At 43.6% G+C, this 23,395-nt stretch overlaps 1 protein-coding gene across 4 annotated transcripts in view; it reads right to left on the bottom strand.

Annotated features, from left to right (window-relative positions):
- Positions 1–5,170: 5,170 nt before the first annotated feature.
- STK31 (serine/threonine kinase 31) overlaps positions 5,171–23,395 on the bottom strand; it is a 53,615-nt gene continuing 35,390 nt past the window's right edge. For 3 of the 4 annotated variants that reach the window (XM_020781013.3, XM_073003295.2, XM_020781021.3), the window contains exons 17-24: positions 22,723–22,803; positions 20,866–20,991; positions 13,156–13,281; positions 11,598–11,684; positions 11,317–11,466; positions 9,492–9,617; positions 7,951–8,019; positions 5,171–6,802 (exon numbers count right to left, since the gene is read on the bottom strand). In XM_020781013.3, coding sequence (XP_020636672.3) covers positions 6,527–6,802; positions 7,951–8,019; positions 9,492–9,617; positions 11,317–11,466; positions 11,598–11,684; positions 13,156–13,281; positions 20,866–20,991; positions 22,723–22,803 — 1,041 coding nt within the window. In that variant the 3' untranslated portion in view covers positions 5,171–6,526. Of the gene's footprint in view, positions 6,803–7,950; positions 8,127–9,491; positions 9,618–11,316; positions 11,467–11,597; positions 11,685–13,155; positions 13,282–20,865; positions 20,992–22,722; positions 22,804–23,395 lie in introns of those variants that run through there. The other variant, XM_073003296.2, reaches the window with a different exon arrangement.

The raw sequence follows: 23,395 nt of genomic DNA, 5'->3' as shown, positions 1-23,395 counted from the left end.
CTACGAATAAAGACATTTGATTTTAGTTTTAGTTTGGTGTTCATCCAGTGATATATGTAACACTGGTGGGACTAGTCCAGGTGGCATGCACGGTTTGCATAACAATTACTAGAAATTCCAATGAGAGTGCCATCATTGGCTAATTGCTATGGATTAGAGGTTCCCTTATCCATGGAACTTTAATTCTCTTGCCTCCAATTTTCAATATATTTCAGCCCTTGTTATTCCAGGGGCACCGTTTAATCAGATGGACAGCTCTCTGCATGAATTCAGCAGGCATTAGAATTTACAGGTACATATAACCATGTTATATGCTCCATAATTAGAGCAGAAGTAACATGGTCCTAGGTACACAGTAGGAAGCCCTGATGATGCAAAAGAATGTTGTACGTTTCAGTGTAACTATATTTTCCCCTTGCATCCTGTAATTACACTGCTACCACTGGTTGTCAAGATGTCTGCCTGTGCCTACAGCTAATCCTCCAAGGAATTAAGCTTATGTAACAGATTTATATTAGCATAAGCTCAGAAGCTTAACTCTCAAAAAGAAATATACTGACTCCATAAATTTATCAGAAATATAGATGTGGGGATGTTTCTTCTGTAGTTAAAGCACCCAAGTTTTACTTGGCTCCTAGACGAAACACAATTCAGTTCAAAATGGCAGGACTCTCACCTTTCTTGTTTCACAAAGTTAAATATCCATATATATAATAACTGACCTATTCAATATGTTCAACAGATTTAATCCCATCATGGAAGCTCCATACTTTACATCTAGTCCTCATAATGATAAGTGGCTGGAATCATGTTGCACAGCTCCACAGGTGCAATGGGGGTGACATCCACAGTAGTGACAAATCATGACTGATTAAAGGTGATTTGGGGATTTCATGGGAGTCATACCCAATGTGACATACAGACATTTCTAAAGAGTGCCTTTAATCAGCAGTGAAGTACAGCTGCTGATTACATTATTCCCATTACACACATGGAGCTCTGCAACAGGATTTCAGAAGATGCAACACAAACCAAGTAGTTGCACCTAGAGTAGGCCCATTAATTCAGTAATTACAGAAGAGTTGACTCATCAAATCTCCACTGATTCAATGGGCCTACTCTAGATATGACTTACTACTGCATGTCAGCTTACATTTGTTGCCTGCAAAGGTGAAAAATCTGTAGAACCCATTTCAGAAACAGGCACAAAAGTTGGAGGGAGGCTATTAGGAAATCTGAATAGGTTTTTGGTTTTGTTAAAAGGCTTAACTTAAGCCATTCTCTAAAACTAAGTTCAGTTTATTAAAGAAAACTAAGGTTCTCTGGATTTCATCAAAAGCCCTTTCAGAGAATACAAAAACAACTTCATGCAACCCGTATATTAGTTAGGACGGCATGTCATGTGGATGTGGCCAAGTAGCTAGAGAAACCTCTTTAGAGCAGCAAAGACGGAAAGAGGATGCGATGCGCTCAGAAACTGGATTACATCTGTTCTTGCCACCCTATCTGCTGACATGCAGGAACTATAAGGAACAAACTTTATGAATCAGGAAAAAAAATGACGGAACTGGTGACTCAGTCTACGAAGACTTCTATTCTAGCTGAGATTTACATATTTCATGCATTCCACTGCTGTGATTATAATTTGTGGTTTTCACTAGTGACACAGGAACAGAAAAAGATTCTGGAAGAGAATTGTAATGTATAAAAATGCAACTCTCTTCCCTCAAAGCACAAAGCTCATATGAATTATGAAAATGTCTAGGTATTCAACTTACATAAAGTAGTAATGACCCCAATGAGGTGGTGAGCACATCGGGTTACAAGTGTAATTATAATTGTAATCTTGTGTCAAATAAGTAGTTTTTAAGTTTGTTTCTCTATACAGTATATGTTGATTTTAACTTCTCTCTTTTGTATTTCCTCTCCCGTCTGTTCGTCCTTCTCCTCTCCTGGCAGTTTCATCTACTATTTCTATATATACTCTTGGCCTTCTCCTGGCTGCTCTTCCATCCTGTTCACTCCTGTCAAATTCCATTTCCATTTCTTTTTATTTGCTCTCTCCGTCTTGTTTTTCCATCCCAGACCCCTTTTCTCTTATCTCCAATCTTGAATGATATGCTTATTGCTGTGAAATTGTTGTTGATATTTTTAATTGTTTTTATTCTATTTTGTTATGAGTTGCCTAGAGTAGACACAGTCTAGATGGGTGGGATACAAGTTTAATAAATAAATATTCTTCACCACCTACCCACTTTCCACCTTCTCTTTTCTCTTCCCCTCCTTATTTGCTGTTTCTACAAGGGGTCCTTTGCTGTTTGGATGGGAGGAGGACACCCAATGGCACATCACTACCCCCTCCAACCTCACTAGACCTTTGGTAGGCCAATCCTCCCCACACCCAAGATGGCCAGTCTGGACAGACCCTAAAACCCTTAGGTCCTTCTCACTTGTACTACTACCAAGACATTCTGTCTTTTTGCATGACTTTTCCTGCTCAAATGAACCTCATTCCTGTTAAAACTCATGTTGTTTAGTCTGGCCCAGTTCTCCAATCTAGAAACCTAACTTCTGAGGCATTCCTTACCCTTCTTTGATATAATCTGCTAATTTTATGACCACCCCCTTCTATTTCTTAAACAAAGTCATTTACAAAGATATTAAATAACACTGGGCTCAGGACTGAACCCTGTCGTGCCCCACATGTCATATCTCTCCAGGATGAATGAACATCACTCTTTGGGTTCAGTCCATCAACTGGGTGGGTACATATCAACCTAACATTAACACTGCATAGCCCATATTTCTACCAGCCTGCCCATAAGAATATTATGAGGGAGATGACCACAGCTGGACAGAATTGCAGAGGGATTACTGAAGGTGGAGAAAATTGAATTACAGCGGTGCCTCACAAGACGAAAGTAATTCGTTCCATGAGTAGCGCTGTGTTGCAAAATTTTCATCTTGTGAAAAGCGGATTCCCATAGGAATGCATTGCAATGTATTCCTATGGGAACCTCGCAAGACTAATGAATTATTTTCGTCTTGTGAGGCATCGGTCTTGCGAAAATAAATCATCTTGCAAAGCACCGCCATAGAAGCCGTCTTGCAAGGCACCACAGCGACTGCAAAAACCATTCGTCTTGCGGGTTTTCCGTCCCGCGAGGCGTTCATCTTGCGAGGGACCACTGTACATCAATGACAGGTTTGCTTATTGTGATTTTGTAATACGGAAGTATCAGATCAGTCAATTAACACTAGTACATCTTGTGCTGTTTTCAACATCCATTTGGAATGTCCAATATGTTCCAAGTCTATGAATAGTATCCCTTCTATTTTTGCACAGTGCACAGGAGTTCAGAGAGCACCCTGTGAGAAATGCAGGAAGTGTATCACAGAAGGATATATTTAATTATAAATTAAACCTTTTCACATTTAACTTTAATTTGGAGCACTTTTTGTTATACTATGTTTATGTTTTACTGTGCTGTGAACCACTCAGAGTGACCACTGGCCAGATGGGCAGTATAAAAATGTAATAAACAATAAGTAAATTCGTATTTCTGCATGCATTTCCTATAACTGCAGTTAAGTGCTTCTTAGTATTAATGCCAAATCAAAGTGGGGGCTTTTTATCACCTTTAGAAATTGTACGTTTTGTATGTTGCTTGATGCAGATTTTCCTCATGACAATATTGTGATGAAAGGAGAAGCAAGGCATGGCAGACAACTGTTTTGTTTCCCTGTCATTTACTGAAGTCCTTCACATTATCAGAGGAAGGCAGATTATCCCTTGATTGTCAAGCATGTATACCTCAGAACATGATTTCTCAGGGCTCTACTGATGGTATACATGGACATCTCACTTCTTTAGAATATAAGTGCCAGTACATTTTGCTTCTTCAGAAGACTGCAATGGAAACATTTTAACAGATGAACAATACCTAAAGCATCTGGCCTTAAAGCATCTGGCAACTAAGAGCAGGGTACACAGACAAGGAAAATCACATGCTAAGAAAAATCAGGCTTTTTTATCATTTGAGGGACAATATCAGATGGAATAAGGGCCTAATGTTAAGGGAAATGGTTATTCCCAAGATTAATTAGCACTTCTCTCTGAATAAATCAGACTTGCAGAATACAATGGTGTCTACTGTCTAAAGACCTGTAATAAAATAAGCTACACTAAGGACAGGATACAGAGACAAGGAAAATGACAGGCTAAGACAAACAGACATGTTTTGCCATTTGAAAGAACAACTCTTCTGAATAAGAGCTACTACATGTAACTTTGTTTTGAGCTTCTGACAGATTAGTATTTGCCCTTTAGCCTCATCTAAGCTTCTGTGCCAAGGTTGGGTGAAGCAGTGTGATAAGGGACACATGTTAGGAGAGTTACTTAACCTGCAGCATTCTCTAGCAAAGCAAGTTATATGAATAATGTATGATTCTTGATTACCCTGTTTCCCCGAAAATAAGACCTAACCTGAAATTAAGCCCTAGTATGATTTTTCAGGATGCTCGTAATATAAGCCCTACCCCCCAAAATAAGCCCTAGTTAAATGAAACCCCACCAGTGTGCAGCAACCAGAAGAGGACATGACTGTAAAATAAGACATCCCCTGAAAATAAGCCCTAGTGTGTTTTTAAGAGCAAAAATTAATATAAGACCCTGTCTTATTTTTGGGGAAACACAGTATTATATGCAAAATTCTGGGGTTCTATGGAGAAACAAGGTTAAAGAAGACTTCCCAATATTAGATTGTTGATTAAAGGAAAAATACATGCTTCAACCATTAAGCAAAAACAATCCAATGGCATAGATACAGTTCCATAATCTGCAGCTGGGCCACAGAACTTAGTATATCAATACATGTAGAAATGGCTCATCTGCTCTCTCTGTAAAAAGCTGCAGTGCACATTATTTAAATGGAAATAACCAACTTGAATGGATGTCATAAATTGCTCTCCCCGCCTGACCTGTACGGCAAGAGAGCTACACCACTCAGAAGTCAAGAGCATCACCTAGTGGCCAGAGGCAGTTTTACATGACACGACCAAGAACAAAAGTGATCATTGGTGTCCTTTACATAAGCATGTTGACATTCTTCATGCCTGGCTTCTTAAAACTTTTCACAGACTTACTCAGAACTCCAAAAGCACAAAACTGTGAACTTGCTCCAAAACTTTATTCAAATAGTTTTAATTCTTTAAGCATTGTCTTTGCAAAAACAGATGGGAGGGGCTTATCTTGCCTTTAGGTGTAAGGTATCACAATCCAAGTTCCATTTACAGGCATTTTAAGCAATACTCATGTCAAAACGAGGGCAGACAGCAAGCACAGCTCAGTGCATATTACTGAAAGGGACACAACCAAATTTCCATTTTTTGATATTTTTTCCTTCTTCCTCAAATGGCTCTTTAGGATTTCTGGTGTATATTTTTTTAAAAACACATAATCTGAAGGGTGTCCAGCTGGCCTTCTTGCAAACAGGCAATGCAAGCAAGCCCTTTAGAACCACCTATCGGAGTACTGGAACTGTGCAATACACTGGCTTCCCTTGGGAAGCACATAGGAGAGCCCCCACCCCATCCCTCCCAAACAGGCTTGGCACCACTTTTAAAACACAGGAAGCACCTACATCTTTCTTTTGATTTGTTTTTAATGGTACACACAAGGAACCCATCTAGACTAGAACCTTGATATGGTAGAGGGCTTTATACCTATTATATTCCACATCAGGGATGTCTCTGAATAGACTGCAATTTTTTTAATTGCCAAAAAAGTGATCTATTTGTTTCAAGTAAGACTTTCTGGCAATACAACATGGAGATGCAGACTTCTACAATCCAGATCAGAAGCCTAATGGAGGAGAGAGGGCTCTAATCCTTTGTTCCCAGCAGTCTCCATAGCCACACTGGGTTCCTTTTGCTTACTCTAGAGCAAATTGTTCACAATCTTGGGTCCTCAGATGTTTTTAGACTAAAACTCCCAGAAGCCTTCATCACTAGCTATGCTGGCCACTATTTCTGGGAGTTGCAGTCCAAGAACATCTGGGGACCTAAGGCTGGGAAACATTGCTCTAAAACATTGCTGGAAGCTATGTAGCCCATCAGATGCACAAACTATCAGTTCTAGACACACAGCCAATGGTGAAGGATGATGAGAGTTCCAATCCAGCAACTTCTAAAGGGCCAGACATTGTCCACCCTTGTTGTAGAGGAAGGGGGTGGCAGCTGCTCTCTACATCTTTAAAGAGCCAGCTCAAGGGAAACATCTGTAAAGCAACTTGGGAAGCTCCTTGTTTTTGAAAGTGAAAACAGACATTAGATGCTCACAAAAAGTAAACCACAACTCAGCCCTGTGTATGAACTGTCCTTGATGCATATTACATGCAATAAATATATGCAAAGCCAAAGCAGAAAACAAAGGAAAACAAACTTTCAAGGTAACGGTTGCACTTTTTTGTATTCTTCCGCAGTTTTTAAACTTAGAAATGTAGAGCTCTAGGGCTCCCAAATTATGCTAATCCTGTTTAATTTGACTTTCCATCGACTCTTCACCTTCACAATCATCAGGTTCTCTTGTTTCTACGAGTTCCTCCTCTTCACCCTGCTGAACATCAGACACCATTTTATCTTCTGCTGTTTCTCTGCTGTTTCCACATTCAGCTTGTTCATCTGCCAGTGGAAGGGGGACCACATTGGGTGAGAGGAAATAGCTATCATTCAGCAATTGCTCAGAGGTCATTCGACTATTACAACATAGAAGATTCATGAGCAGAGATTTAGCTTTACCATCCTTTAAAAAAAGGGAAAAAACATAAACATGTAAGACAAAGAAAGAGAGAGAGAGAGAAAGATCATACAAGTTGAAAAAACATAGATATTAAAATGGCTGCATGTTCTTGTTCATCTAGGCATAGATTACTAATATGGCACACAAAAAAGAGGGAAATGATTATCCAGAGAGGAGATCTCCAGAGGTTCCCACACTCTGCTACAGTGCATTACATATTGTACATGCACTGAGAATGGCCTGGAAAATGCAACAGAATTCAGAAGTTACTATTCTGTTCATTACAACAGAGACATATTACACTAATCTTTAAGACGTGGTGGAGAGCATTTGGAAGCAGGGGACTGGATGTTCCCCTGAAGACCTGCTCCAGCATGCTGAATGATGTCAGGAGGCAGAGCTACATCCCCAACATCAATGGATCAACAGTGCAAGCATTTCCCCAGCCAGTACTCTATAGCAGGGGTCCCCAACCCCTGGTCAGCGGGCTTCCTTGAAATGGGACACGGACACGGATCTCCCCCACCCCCGCATGCACGATAGGCATGTTGCGCTTGCGGGTGAGCAAGCTGCACTCGTGGGTGGGCGTATCGCACTCGCAGGTGGGCATGTCACGCTTGTGGCGATGCGCATGAGTGCGACACACCCCTTCGCAAGCGCGACATGCCCCTCCACAAGCATGACATGCCTACCCGTGAGCGTGACACGCAAGGAGAACAAAACATTCTGAAGGAAATCAACCCTGAGTGCTCACTGGAAGGACAGGTCCTGAAGCTGAGGCCCCAATACTTTGGCCATCTCATGAGAAGAGAAATCTCCCGGGAAAAGATCCTGATGTTGGGAAAGTGTGAAGGGAAGAGGAGAAGGGGATGACAGAGGAAGAGATGGTTGGACAGTGTCATCGAAGCTATCAACATGAATTTGACCCAACTCTGGGAGGCAGTGCTCTGGTCCATGGGGTCACGAAGAGTCGGACACGACTAAACAACAACAACAGCAAAGGTGATGCAGGGGAATAGAGAAAAGGGGTTCTGCCTAGGACCAAGAATTGCTACACTTAGTCATTCTGGACCCACACTGTTTGAATATCTAACAACTGATTATTTCTTTATCCAGTAGCCAGTTTTAAAAAGGTAGGTAAGTAAACATACCATAATAAGTCCATCAATTTCAGGAGTCCCGTCTTTGTTTATTTTAAACCCTTTATTTCCGCTTAACAGCTGTGCATTTTGAGAAATGATAAAAATTATTTCAAACACAAAATTCCAGAAAACGTAATACTGCTGCTATTTCAAGTATCTCATTATGCTCTCACAGTTGCTTCTGGCTGAAAATAGATGGATACACATTTAACTAGCCAAGAGTTTTTTTTTTTTAAGTAAAAGATATAAGCACATACTGGTGAAATCTAGTAACATAAAGTTACTCTGTGAAAGTCAGATGACAGCAACAGTTATGATCATATCTTGTTAATAAAAACTTTCCTATTCTTCCCCCTACCCCAAGGTTTCCAGGGTCTCTTTTGGTCCAGGGATTTTGGGGACAATGGGATTGGAGTCTTAAATAAAGTCTGAAAACCACTGCTGCCAGAACCATCATCAGGCTTGCGTGGCACAACTTTACATTACTTGATTTCAGCCATTATTTGCCCACAAGGCAGCTCTGGCCTCTAATTCAGTGTCAGGGTAGTACTATGACATCACTTCCTCCTTGCAAAGCCCTCACTTCCTACTGAAAATTTGCTCTTAATAGTTTCACAGGCTTCGAGAGCGGGTTTTTCGAATGCAGGTGGGGAGAACTAGAAAAGGACAATGCCCCCCCCTCAATTGCTTCCTGACTAAAAGTCTAACAGAGAATATTACTCTCTCTACTGCGTTTATTCTGCTGACCTAGACTGTAAATTTTGTTAATGAACGTTAACACTGTACAGGAAAAGAATACTTCTGGAAAGTATCTGTCTCTTTCTGTGGCAGAAAAAGTAACAAATAAATGATAATCTTGTGTTTCCTTAAGGACTAACATATGTTAACCTTATGCCATAATAAATTACGTAGCACAGGGATACATCAGATAAACATTTAACTATAATACAGTTTGTATGTATCATGAATTTAACGTATGTTAATAGTTGAAGCCTACTTGTTTCCTACAAAAAAAGGACAGTGATTTTTATTGTGTTTTTTTTAAAGACAAAGACGAAAAGGAGAAGGTCCAAAAAAGAAAGACAAGGAGATTTTTCCAAAAGACAGGAAATAGGTCTAGGCATGTTCCTTAGAAGCTTCCACAGAGGTGACTAAAAAGAACAGAGGGCTGGGCTGTTGCACACCAATACATGCGCACTGGGAGGGGTGACAAAAATCTTTGTTTTTCAAGCTCTAGAATATATGAGGCTTACACACATGCACGCTGAATACTACATATGTGTTTGATTCACGGAGACCATGAAAAACAATCAATCCAAAGAATACAAGATGAATAAAAATGAACACATACTAGCTTACATCTGTAAGTGGCCCAAGAACAACCCAAACAAATCATTCTGGAGATGTCACACTCGAACATTTATGGAAATGGTAATTCTACTCAAAACATAACTCACAATTTAAGATAAAAGTATTTCGTATATACTCTGGGAGGCAGATGCTGTGTTTTGTAATCGAGCTGATGTGTTCACAAATGAAGGATTACATACCCAGTACAGCAGGCAACCAAAAGCATATATATCGGAAGCCGGAGATGGTGGTTGTCCTTCTTTTACTTCAGGAGGAGTCAAGCTCAAACCTTTCAGTTCTGATGAATTCAACAAAGTACGCTGCCACTGGAACAAATGAAAGGTTACAGCTTGGAATTACAAAGGAAAACTCATTTGCCTCTCTATAACAATGGGACATCTACGCTAGTCAAAACAGCAGTCAAAAAGTCATATTTCTGTTTGGCACCAGATGTAGCCATTGGTGATCAATGAAGGCTGAACGTACTGTACATCTCTCACTAAGTTACAAACTATAGGGCTCTCAGTACATTACGAATAGCCTATTATTACAAGTGGGAATTCCTTAAATACTGAAACCATCTGACTGTCACAGCAGAAACCTCTCGTGCCTCCTGCATTTTACAAATTAACTTCCTTTGTTTTGTGACCGGTCACTAGGAGAAAAGCTCTGGTTTCATTTTCAAAGATGACTGCTTAATCATGAAGGTCCACCTGAATTGCATCTCTTCAGCTTCTAACAGATCTCAGGTTTTAATGAGAATTTAGCATGTGCTTTCTCTGCCACACCAGCTAGATCCAAAATTCCGATAGCTGTGAGCTACCAAATCTTTAGTAAGATCTCTCTCTCTTTCATAGCCCAGTTAGGCACTAATATAGAACAGTGCTGTCAAGTCATTAGATGACTTGTGTACCAAGCTGTCACATTCCCACATGACCCTTGATTGTTTCACCAAGCAAAGGTGCACACTACACATTACGTGTCATTCTGCTGCCACCAGTTGATTACATTAACTTTGTTCACTATTATTGACAGAGGTCTGGGCAACGTATCATTTAAAAACCAAGCAAAAATTGTTTATTGTTAGAAGAGTTAAAAGTCCAGTCAATGTCGTTAACTCTCAACTAAAATCTTTTCTTCTAATCTCTTCCCCTTTTCTCTTTCCTTCCCCCCCCCCGTTTAACTCTGCCCCACCAACTTCTATTGGTGCATGCAAATTTCAACATAAATATTCATGAGCAGGGTGAACAGTACACAAGCCTTCAGAGCACTATAATTTGTAATACTCTGTCTGTTCTGCCTTTGAAATCCATCACACTTAACAATCCCTATGTAGGGGGGGTTTGCATGCAGTGTGAACCAGAAGATTTATTATGTACAAACGACTTTCTCTCTGGACATCCTTTAGAATGATATTGTGCTCAAGAAGCACACAAAGTATCCGGAAGAATTATTTTATTTCTTTTTATTGAATATGCAAGCAAGATTAAATGTAATAACCTTAAGACTTTATTTATTCAATTATTGGAACTTTTCTGTTCCATTATTAAGATTTCTGTTTGCTTATATATATACCTATAGGGGTGATTCTGTGAGGGTTTTTTTTTATGTCGTGCCTCCCCCCCCCCCGCCAGTGGCTAGGTGGTTGCTGGCGCTCCCTCCCTTGTCTGCTTCTGCGTCCTGCTGCTGCTGTTGGTGGAGCCCCAGCTGGGCTAAGGAAACTCCTGGATGGCTTCCTCGGGCTCTTGCTCTGCTTGATGGAAAATCTGATGCGGCCCAGCTTCACCCAGACTCTGCCTCAAGCAGCCCCCAGGTAAATTGAGTTTGAGACCCCTGCTTTAAAGGTTATTTCTCACAAGCAACTAAACCACATATCAGCAGCATCAAAATAATAGAGCATAACACTACTCTCAGGAGATCCAATCTGAAAAATCTGGGGTTTTGCACAGTCTCAAAAAGAAAATACATTCATAAGAACACAGACAACATAGCACCTCCATTCATATTGAAAACAATTTATATTACCTCAGATTTGGTGAAATCAAAGTCACCAACAATTCCTTGTTCTCGATTTATAGCAAAAACGTTTTTGTTGTGTAAGGAGCCATGAATTATACCAGCTGTATGTAGTGAATATAGACCCCGGGCTACTCCTTTCATGACTTTCCAGGTTTCCTAGTTGAAATAATCAACACATTTGTAACAAAGCAAAGCAAAGCAAAGCGTGAATGAATCCCAGAATGTGCCCATAACCCTCCGGGAATGTGTGCACAACTGCATACATAGTAACATAGTACAGTACTTACTTCTGGAGTTAAAGGCATTGTAGTCTGCAATACGGCTAAGCTTGCTCCAGCATAATATGGGACCATCAGATAGGCAACAGGATCAAACTTTACAAACAAAATCAAAACAACAATGTGCACAGCTGCAGAATTAATCATACGTCAAGATACTGCAACAATTCTAGAATTATCGGTTGCTGTTGTTTTTACATATTGAATAAATCTCCTTAATATAGTACCTGTACTGCTTTTATTCTATATGTTAAGAAATACCTACTGAAATTGTTATTATGGAACAAATCAGGTCATATATTTATTCTGTTCTTTGCCAATGTGCTCCCCCCAAGTGGCGAAAGATGTCTGTTTGTGGCACATTACTTTCCTCACCAATATAGCACACTCTTTTGTTTTGTGACAGGTCAGAAAGGTAGACGTGGGCTTAATTTATATGTGTGATTGCCGAGTCATATATCTAAGAACAACTCCCACATTGGGAGGGAAAAACAGTTAATTGTAAGCAATATGCATTTCCCTTTAACATCTAGTTTGATTCTTGGTTCAGGCCTACCATGAGCCAGGTTTGCATGTCAGAATAAATCAAAATCCCATCACGCCCCTGCTTACTCTTCTCCTTCTGCTCACCTTCCTACTCAGAAGGGGAGCGGAAGGGGTGGCAAAATGCACCCAGCCAGGTTTTGAAGCACACGCTTAGTATGTGCAGTTTTGCCTCTCCACACAAAGAAGGTAAGGAAGTCAGTTCCGTGGCCAAACTGTATGTCAGAAAATTTCCCACTGACACATTGTCTAGGAACACCAATCAACAGGAGTTTGGAGAAGAGGTGGCCTTTAAGTTGTTTAGTACGCCCTGCATCAAACCATTCACAGAGAGCGAGCTCTGGCTTGCTAACATGCTCACACGGGCAGAAAGAGCCAAGAACTACCAACCAAGCAGCATGTGCCAGCACTTGGCGTGGCTAGTGCACACTGTTAGAGGTGGCCATAGGAAGGGAAGCCACAATCAGCAATGGTGGTGTTAGCTCATTCTGGTTTTGTTTCCTTTCTCTTCTCTTGCAATGTTACTAGAGTGGAACCCTTTAACATTAGAGCCAGTAACCCCCTGAGCAAGAACTGAACAGAAAGACTTACAAATACAGTAATGAGGGATTGCACCGCTAGTGCAAGTGTTGCTCTTGTGCAAATGAAGAGTGCTCAGCATGTGCATGGATGTGGGATTTTCTGGTCCGAAGACGCTCCATAGGATACTGGCATTAACCTCTAACTCAACTGAAGAATAGTCTCTTATGTGGTGGTGCAGCAGGCTTCTGCAGAATCAGACCGCATTATCCACTGCTGGGAGAAGTGTGGCCTCTCCTATCATTTTGAGCCATCAGGTAAAGGTGAACCACATCCTGCCTGTCCTTACAGCCCAACTGCCACTATCCAGTACACTCATTAGTCTACAGTGAGTCATGATTTAAAAATTGCCTGGCTTATCATCACTTGTGAGTAGACCCAACTTCTATTTTATACAAAGCATTTCAGCTGAAAAAAAAGGAGTACATGTCAGTTTATAACCTGCCTTGCACAAAAACAGGAACATCAGCTGCATTAGACCAGACTCCTCCTTCAGTTCTCTCCAGACTTTGTGATACTGTGCTGCTCTCTCTATCACTTCTGTTTCAGTATTCATATCCACTGTGTATCCCTGTACATGAATAAAGAAATACAACTTAATATTAAAAAGAAGGCTAACCATTGAGATAATATTGCTCTCCACTGAACCCTCAAAAGTTTAAGAAATATAAAGAAAACAACGGATGCTAATAATATGTCACTCTTTTTAAGATTTAATTTGGGATGTAATGTGTTTACCTATAATTTACTTTGTGAGCTGTGAAATATATATGGGAGAGTCCTGTTTGTTTTTACTGCATGCACAGCATTCTGTCATGTGTACAGTTACTTTTCCTTGGTATCTGCACAAGGGGGTATTCACTACTCTTTTACACAATCAGAAGCCCTCTTGTTTTGAATGGGTTAATCAAAGGCTTACACAACTGCAAACCAGAGGTCACATGGAGCATTACATTATGACTTTCTTCAACTGGATTCTGCTCTCAAAGTTATCATGTTCTAGTGCAGATGTTATGTTCCTAATTTTTTTTAAAGTGGTTGAAAATACTGTTGCTTGATTATGCATGCAGAAGGCAAATAGCGTAACATTCAGTTAATTCTAGCCAGCAATCCACAAGTCCCTGCTGGGGTTCTCAAGCATATACCAAGTTAGCAGACAAGTGCAATCCTGAGAATCCCAGCAATGACCTGTTAATTACCAGCTAGAAAAGACTGAGTGTTGTGCCATTTGCCTTCCACATGTATAATTAAGCGACAGGATTTCAGCCAAGGATGCCACTGAAAAAAATTAAGAACTGGAAACAAAACCATTGATGTTGTTCAACTACCGCTTCCATCAGTCCTAGCCAGCACTGATAAGGACAGGTTACTTACCTGTAAACATGGTTCTTCAAGTGGATTCTCCATGAATACACACTAGTGGGTTTAGTCAGCGCCTGCGCTGGCCTCTCGGAATTTTCTAGAGCTGTAAGAGAAAAGTAACAATGTTTGAGGCTACCCTTACCGCGCATGTCTAGCCCGCCAACGGCTCAGTTCCATATGCCCGCCACAAAGAAGAGTTGGGACTCGATTCCAATGACGGACATGTGGGGAGGCCGGGCGGGACGTGTGTATTCATGGAGAATCCACTTGAAGAACCATGTTTACAGGTAAGTAACCTGTCCTTCTTCAACGTGGTTCTCCATGAATCCACACTAGTGGGTGATTAGCAAGCAAACTTACTGGATGGTGGGCCGTCATTGCAGCAATGACGTAAGGACAGCCCTTCCAAACTTGGTCTCATTCTTGGCCCGGAGGTCCAACTTATAATGTGTAACAAACGTGGACACATTAGACCAGGTAGCCGATCTGCAAATTTCTTGAATATCGACTCCTCGCAGCAAAGCTGTAGACGTGGCCACAGCCCTAGTTGAATGGGCTTTAAGACCCTCAGGAATAGGTCTGTGTTGTAGTTCATAGGCCAAAGAAATAGTGGAGACCAACCACCTAGAAAGGGAGGACGACGAAGCAGCTGAACCCTTTTGCTGACCATAGAAGCACAGGAACAGTCTAGGAGACTTCCTAAAATCTTTAGTCCTGGAGACATAATAGGCAAGTGCCCTTCGAACGTCCAAAGAATGAAGCATGCGCTCAACATCTGTCGCTGCTTCAGGAAACAACGTTGGTAACACCAAAGGTTGGTTAACGTGGAACTCAGAAACCACCTTAGGGAGAAAGGAAACATCAGGATGCAAAACAACTTTATCCTTGTAAAACTGAAGATAGGGAGAATCCGCACGCAAAGCAGCAAGTTCACTGGCTCTCCTAGCCGAGGTGATGGCTACCAGGAACAAGGTTTTGAAGGAAAGGAACTTAAGGTCACAAGAGGTCATAGGCTCAAAGGGAGGTCTGGTGAGGCTATGTAAAACAGTTTGCAGAGACCATTGTGGTACTGGCTTCTTCAACGGTGGTCTCATGTTGCTTAAACCCTTGAGGAAGGCTTTAAGTGTTGGGTGCGAAAACCAGCGAGATGACTCAGAACCCTGAGGTTGAAAAGCTACGATAGCCGCCGTGTAAACCTTCAGGGTAGATTTGGATAGCCCAAAATCAAAAAGATGTCTGAGGTAGAGGAGAAGAGTAGACAAGGATACTGGGGACGACTGTAAGTTGCGTTCCTTAGCAAACTTCAGGAAACTCCTCCATTTATATTGATAAAGCAACTTTGTTGCTGGTTTACGAGCTCTATCAATGACTTCAATCAGTGATGGGAAATCCTCCACGCTGTCAGATGGAGGGTTTCTAGGTCTGGATGCAAAATCTTCCCTTCGTCCAGAGTGAGAAGATGTGGATGCAATGGTAATGTCATGTAGTCCACTGCATTCTGAAACAGTGTGGAGAACCACGGTCGACGTGGCCACCAAGGGGCGATCAGGATCGCCTCCGCTCTCATTCGCAAGGCTCTGATGATAGTTCTCTGCAGAAGAGGTAGCGGAGGGAACAGGTAGACCAGTCCCACGTCCCAAGGGATCATAAAAGCATCCCCGAGGGAGTCCTTTCCTCTCCCGGCCCGAGAAGCGTAATGCAGACACTTCTTGTTGCTGAACGTCGCAAACACGTCCACCCGAGGTTGGCCCCACATGTGACACAGCCTGAGGAACACCTGTTGATCTAGTTCCCACTCGTGGGTCTGAGCAGAGCGGCGACTCAAGTCGTCCGCCAGCTGATTGTCCGTTGTAGCAATGTGGATGGCTACCGGAAAGATGTGTTGCTGGTAGCACCACTCCCACAGCTGGATAGTGAGGAACAGAAGAGACTTTGATCTTGTGCCTCCCTGCTTGTTCACGTAGAACATCGTGGTGGTGTTGTCCGTGACTAGTTGTATGGCCCTGCCCCTCACTAGGGGAAGAAAGGACCTGAGGGCTTTTATGACCGCCAACATCTCCAAATGGTTGATGTGCAGCTTCGATTCTTCTGGGGTCCAGAGGGCATTGATCCGATGACCCTCGCAATGGGCTCCCCAGCCTGTCGGACTCGCATCTGTGGTGACCTGTCTGGTAAGCAGAATGGGTGTGAACGGCCTGCCGACCAAGAGATGGGGGAGGAATGTCCACCACTGTAGTTGACTTGCCAGCTCTGGTGTGACCCTGAGGCGCTTTCTTTGGCTGTCTGTCTCTGGGTTGAACAGGGTGAGGAGCCAAATTTGCAGGGAGCGCATCTTCAACCGCGCGTGAGACAAAGTGGCTGTTGTCGATGCCATGAGGCCAAGCAGATGTTGAGCTAGCCTGGCCGACACCATGCGTCGCGGTTTGAACTTGCGAACCGCTTTTCTGATCTTGTGGACGCGTTCTAGAGGAAGAAACATGCGGCCTTGCACTGCATCGAGATGTGCCCCTATGTAGTCCATCGTTTGGGATGGCTCTAGATGAGACTTCTCGAGATTGATGGATAGTCCCAGGGCTTGAAGAGTGTTGAGGACGAATAGAGTGTCTCGATATGCCTTTGGTTTGGATTTGGAGACGATGAGCCAATCGTCGATGTACGGATAAATTTGGATGCCCTGCAATCGGAGGTAAGCCGCCACCGGGGCCATACATTTGGTAAAGGTCCTCGGTGCCGAGGCTAGACCGAAAGGAAGAGCCACGAACTGGTATACCGTATCCTTGAACATGAGACGGAGATACTTTCTGAATTTTCGGTGTATCGTCACGTGAAAGTAGGCATCCTTGAGGTCCACCACCACAAACCAGTCTCCTTTCTTCAACAGGTGAAGGATCCCTTCTAAAGTGACCATCCTGAAGCGACGAGGCCTGAGGTAAGAATTGAGGTCCCTCAGATCTAGTATGGGACGCAGACCGCCGTCCTTCTTCGGAACCGTGAAATACCGGGAGTAAAACCCGTTCAGGATGTCTCGTTGAGGAACCACCTGGATGGCCTGCTTCTGTAGAAGGGTAAGAATCTCGTCCTCTAGGATGGGATCGAACGAGGTAGGCTTGATCCAGCCCAGAGGAGGTAACTCTATAAACTCCAGGCGGTAGCCGGAGCTTATAATGTTCAAGACCCAGGTATCCTGTGTAATCATTCTCCAGTTCTGAAGGTGAGGAGAAAGTCTTGTGTGTGACCTGATGGACCGGATGGGATGATGAGAGTCAAAGATATTGTTTTGACCTTTTCCCCCCAGGTTTGAAGGACTGCCGCTTGTACGCCTGAGGCTTGAAGCTGGAGGCTGATGAAGAAGCCTGTGAAGATCGTGGAGCTGCCTGAGATCGGAATGAATGGTAAGTGGAAGGACCGGGTTGTTGATAGGTCTGCTGTTGATAGGGTTGTTGCTGGGGTCTAGGCCTCCACTGCGATTTGGAGGGCCTAGGCTGCTGCTGCACTGCATAAGATTTTGCCGTCTTTTTGCTCTTGTGTAAGTTTTCGAGATTCTCATCTGTGGAGCCATTAAATAGTCCCGTAGCATCAAAGGGCAGATTTTTAATCCTAGCCTTGATGTCCTCCATAATATTGGCAGAACGAAGCCAGGCGTGCCTTCTTAAAGTAATGATGGATGCCAAATTTCTCGCGTTGGCATCAGCGACGTGACGAGAGGCCAAGCGTTGGTGCTTGGAAACGGTCAAGGCCTCCGCATGGGCATTGAGACAAGTCTGCCTGATGTCTTCCGGAGCTACTTGTAGGGCTGGCAAGACTCGTTCCCATAGTTGTTTCTGATATGCCCCCATAGCAACCAAGTAATTGAGAGCTCTGAGTGCAAAAGTAGTCATAGAATAAAGCCGTCTGCCCAAAACCTCCAAGTCCTTGCCCTCCTTAGTGGTTGGAGTTGGATGACCTTTGGCTGGTAACCTCGAAACACTAGACTCCACCACCAAGGAATTGGGAGCTGGATGCTTTAACAAGAACGAGGTATCATCTCCATGTACACGGTACATGTTCTCAGTACGCCTGGACATATTGGGAGGGTCAGCAGGGTGCTGCCAATATTCCTTGAGAAGGTCCATAAGTTCAGGCACGTAGGAGAGACTGACAGGGCGAGACCTTGCAAGGTGGATATCCCCAAAAATCAGGTCGTCTGCACGCGAAGGGGATTTTTCTATGTCCAGTTTAAGCGCTGCAGCCATCCTAGAAACCATCTGAGGATAAGAGGAGAAGTCCTCAGACGGGGAGGAAGGATGGATGTCAGCTGCGTCCGAGCCTAGGGGTTCTCCTGGAGGTGGTAAGTCCAGAGAAGCCTCAGAAGTGTTTCCATCCTCTTGCTCAGAAGAGGAGTGAGGGTCCTGGCTTTCCTCATCAGAAGACTGGAGAATACTAGGACGAGAGTCCGTATCCTTAGTCTTAGAGGTTTTACGAGGCCGGGGCGCTTGAGGTACAGGTTCGGGCACCGGGCGCACCGGAGGAGGAGGTGGTGTTGGTCGACCTGGAGGGTCAGTCGGCTTAACCGGTGCCGAGGGCGCAGGTTTGTCCGCGATCGGACGCTTGCCATGTCGACCCTTTCTAGGGGGTGAGGCAGACGACGAAGAGGAAGAGGTGTATCGGGACCTCTTCCGACGTCGACGTCGGTCGCGAGAAGTCGAGGACGAGGACTCAGTAGAATCGTCCCGCCGACGACGCCGACGCCGGGACCGTTTCCTGTCCCTGCTGTCCTCGGAGTCGGAGGAAGAGTAGTCTCGACGACGATGTCTCTTATGCCTATCGGCACCAGAACCGCGTTTACGTTTGCGGTGGCGCCGGGGCTTCTTAGGCACAGGCTCCTCCTCTAACTCGGATGCTGGAAGCCGAGGAGAGGGGGCCGGAACAGGCTTAGCAGGTCTCACTGGTGTAGATGGAGACTTGGAGCCTGGGGATCCCGGTGTCGAAGATCGCGAGCCCGTCCCTAGTCCGGTTAGAATGGGGCTGCGAGGGACGCCCGGCAGATCCGCCACTATCTTCTCCAAGTGGCTCGACGTCGGTGACTTCTCCACAATGGATGGTGGCTCCTGATGAGGAGGCAAAGAGGGAGCCAAGTCCGACACCGATTCCCGGTCTCGAGACGAATCCTCGAGTAAAGGAGAGGGCAAAGAGGTCGAAACAGATGGGACAACGAGGGTAAGCTCCTTAGCCCTCGACGATGACTTTGTTGACGGTTTTTTCTTTTTCAGAGGCTCCGACATCGGTGGAACCGAGGACTCGGCCGATGTAAAGAGGGAGACCGAAGCGGAGGTGAGTGTAGACGGGATCTTCCTCTTCTTGGACTTGTCCTTGGAGGATTGCTTAGGTCCCTTTCCCTTAGATGACTCCGGCGCCGAGACAACTTTGATTTCGGAACGCACGGAGGAGGTAGAGGGTACAGCCTCCATTTGAGAGGGCTGGGACGCGGACAAAGTCTGTTTCCACAGAAAATACTTCAGGCGTTGCTGGCGCGCTTTGAGAGTGACCTTTGTGAACTGCTTGCAATGCCTGCAATGGGACACCGCGTGCGATTCCCCCAGGCAGTACAAACAGAGGGAATGTCCGTCCTGAAAGGGAAGTTTTCTGGAGCACGCGGTGCAGAGGCGAAAGGGTCCTCTCCTGGGAGATGGCTTTTCTTTAGGAGGCATAGACCAAGAGGAAAGGGGAAAAAACCAACCGTAGCGGAGGGTCCGATAACTGAAAGTAGAGCCGCGTCGACAGGAGCAAGAAAGGAAGTCCAATGAGGGGTAATTGAAAGATTCCTGTAGGCGCGTGGCGCCTCAGCAGGGAGCCCGTTAAGGCCTATTAGGCCCCAGCGGGAGGCCTTTTGAGGTAATCAAGGTCGGATAGAGGCACGGTTCACCGAAGAAAAATCACCAGAGGCAGAAGCGTTGTCAAAAACGGTCCGAAGTCAGGGTAGCCAGAAAAATAGAAGAAAAATAGTTCGCCAAAAACGAACCAAGAAGGCAAAGCTCTAACGAGAGGTCCCAACTCACTGGCGGAAAAAAGGAACTGAGCCGTTGGCGGGCTAGACATGCGCGGTAAGGGTAGCCTCAAACATTGTTACTTTTCTCTTACAGCTCTAGAAAATTCCGAGAGGCCAGCGCAGGCGCTGACTAAACCCACTAGTGTGGATTCATGGAGAACCACGTTGAAGAACGGGCAGCTATGATGGGATATGTGCTCCAGTAGAATCTGGTTGACTACAGTTTCTCTAGCCCTGCTCTAAATTGACACAATAAGGAGCTTTCAAACAAGGCTGTCATCAGAAATACCCAGCCATCATTCCTGACTTGTGAAAAATTGGACTCACAATCAAACTATATTCATCACAGACAGCATGTTATTAGAAGAGTCAATTCCTCAAGAATTTACCGATGCTTTATTGTCTCAGCACACACCTTCTACACCTTGCACAGCCTGCAAACAAATTACCTTGTTTTGCAGCGGATCATCAGGAGATAAACACAGACTATTGGACAAGTATTATTGCCCAACCACTAGCATGTAATTATGTGCTATCTCCTTCAAAGAATGATTTTTTTCAGACTCAAAGACAGAAGTCAGAAGAATTCCCAGGTGTTTTGTTGCTGCTCAGAAACCTGAACATCAAACACTGGTTTCTAGGAACATGCAGTATGTTTGCCAGCCCAGCAGCAGGACTTGTATGTTTAACACTGAAATTTAAGAATTCATAAGCTCTCCAATGGCTCTCTCTTATTATTAGCTTTACAAAGCAAACTATAAAGTCTACCTTTAGGAGAACCTTTTGCCCTCGAACCTCTGAGCAAACCACAGGGCGTTTTGTGCTCAGTTCCTTCATTGGTTCAGCATCTAGAAGATCACGTTCCAAACTGACGGTCAGAAGTCCTCCCGAGGTCTGAAGAATCCAGAGATCACATAAATTGCCTTGTAAATCCCAATACTATGCAGATATAACTGTGTATATAACACAGAATTAACTAGGTTGTCCAAAGAGAAAAACCAAGCGTGGACACAAAGACCGTAAAGAATCTGTGGGTCGGGACAACTGTTGGTCAGTCTTTCGAGCACTACTGTGGCCGAACAGATGGGTGGGGTGGAATTCAAGAGGCAAGACAGAAAAAAGGGCACCTCCTCTTCCCCACCCCGCGGTCACGGGTTCAGGGTTTGTAAACAATGAAAGGAGAGGTTTCTGGAGAGAGGAAGAAAGAGAAAGGGGCAATTTTCTAGTAATATGGGTTGAAAACACTGCAATATACTGTATCTAGCAAAGGGAAAGATTTCTTATCTTTATGGGAGTCTCCACTTCCCATCTTTATATCCCATAATATTATAAGACAGTCTTCAACAAGCAGGTGCCCTCAAAATGTGTTAGATTACACCTCTCACTATCCCCACCTCAGGGGAGTATTTTCCTCTTTTAACTTAAAAACATATTTTGATATACTCAGGATAGAAGCTCTACTGAGTACAAATACAGTGTTATCTTAATATGGAGCGGTGCACGTTGATGCCAAAAACTTCTAAATATAACTCACACTCTCCAGTTTAACTCAGATTTTAAAGGTTCTGGTTCTTGAGGAGACGGTGGATGCTGCTACTCTCTTCTTCTTCAGAGATGTTGCATTTCAACACAATGACCACATTCACAAATCCTTGGGCTTACACACTTCCTTCCCCTCCTTTGTCCAAGTATTTATGTAACCAGGATTCTGGTTCAACAATCCCTGACATTAAGTATTAACAAGCAACATGGATATCAGACAAACCTTTGTGAATTGCTAAGCATGTCAGCGGCAAGCTGTTTGGCCCTAGTGACTAGGATTATCAATCATTCATCTTACCTTCAGCAAATGACACCATCAAAGAACCTGAGTCCTACCATTATATGAAAAAAGACCACTTTCTTTCTGAGAAAAACATGTATATATTTGTAAATGTAAAGTTATTTTATTTTGTGGATAAGGAAAATGGGGTTAGGAGAAATGTTGAGTGCTGAACATTACTATTAGTATGCTAGAAGAATGCAACCGATAAACCATGATAGGTCCTGTTGTTAGGAGATGTCAAATATCTTACTTAAAGGAAGACACTGGGATTGGGGAAGAAGACTGAATTGTTAGTGTTACGAAAACCCTATGTCTCACCATAGATGATTTTTTTGTCCCACCAGTGATGCACATAGCACTAGTCTGTCTCAAACCACAATTCCTAGTTTGCATGCAACAACAAGCCAGGAACTATGGAAATTGCATCTTGATTAAGTTCTCTTCCTAGCTGCATGAGATAAGAGGGTTTTGAGAGCAACCACAGTCACCTATCTGTCTAGACCAGCTATTCTCAAGTTGCTTCTTTTTTTTTCTTTTTTTGCCACAGCCTGTTTAGCAGCTCTTCTCATGTTCCGGGATCCCCTGCCAAACAAAGATACAACATGAACAGATATCTTCCAGAAACTTCTTACATTTTTCAGTCTGTGGCTCCTTTCAAAAGTACCATGGGCTAGAGGAACCCTGTTGAGAATGGCTGGTCTAGAACACTACATGTAGAACAGGCCTATGTGATCATAGAAGCTTGTTAAGGAAAGAAACTTCTTTCCACCTTATTTCCCAGAAAATAAATCAAGACCTACCATGTATCTTTGAATTCCTGCTTCGGGATAAAGGAGTGGCAACTCAGGGAACCATTTCTGTGCCAGATGATTAAGCTTCTCCTAAATTAAAAGACACATTCTGCTATAACCACCGCATCATGAAAATAACACAATGCAATACCACTGGGAGCCAAACTAACTGATAGTATCACAAGTGGTGAATTTGAGATCAAAGATAGAGAACTGAGAATTTGTGCAGATCATTTGTTTTCGCACACCATATAGCTGGATTAAGCCCCACTGCATACCATTTACACCAGGATTGGGGACTGGAGACAATGAGGATTCCCTTCAGAGGCGGCTCTGGGGACAAGGATTTCAGCTGCAGATGAGTTTGCACAAGAAGCAGGGCTTGCCAACAGATTTCCATCAGCCAAGCAAGCTACTATTATAAGCAAGATTTGAGCCGTGGGCCAGAGGCTGCACTCTCCAATTTATACCTACCCATTAGGGAACTGATCTCTGCTCCATTGACTGAAAGAAAAAAAAATCAAGAGATCTAATACTGCCCTTTTACCAACACAGCAGCTTCTCCAGTCATCCACAGCTTAACTAGGGAGACTGTGAAAACTGGATTTACAAATTCCACAGATGGGTGTGTCTTCATTTGATATGCCACCCCAAACGATGCATATTCAGTAAAGAAAGAGGA

Source organism: Pogona vitticeps, chromosome 6, assembly GCF_051106095.1.
Source record: "Pogona vitticeps strain Pit_001003342236 chromosome 6, PviZW2.1, whole genome shotgun sequence".
Taxonomy (NCBI): domain Eukaryota; kingdom Metazoa; phylum Chordata; class Lepidosauria; order Squamata; family Agamidae; genus Pogona; species Pogona vitticeps.
Note: the sequence above shows the minus strand (reverse complement) of the source record. Positions and strands in the feature narration are given on the sequence as shown.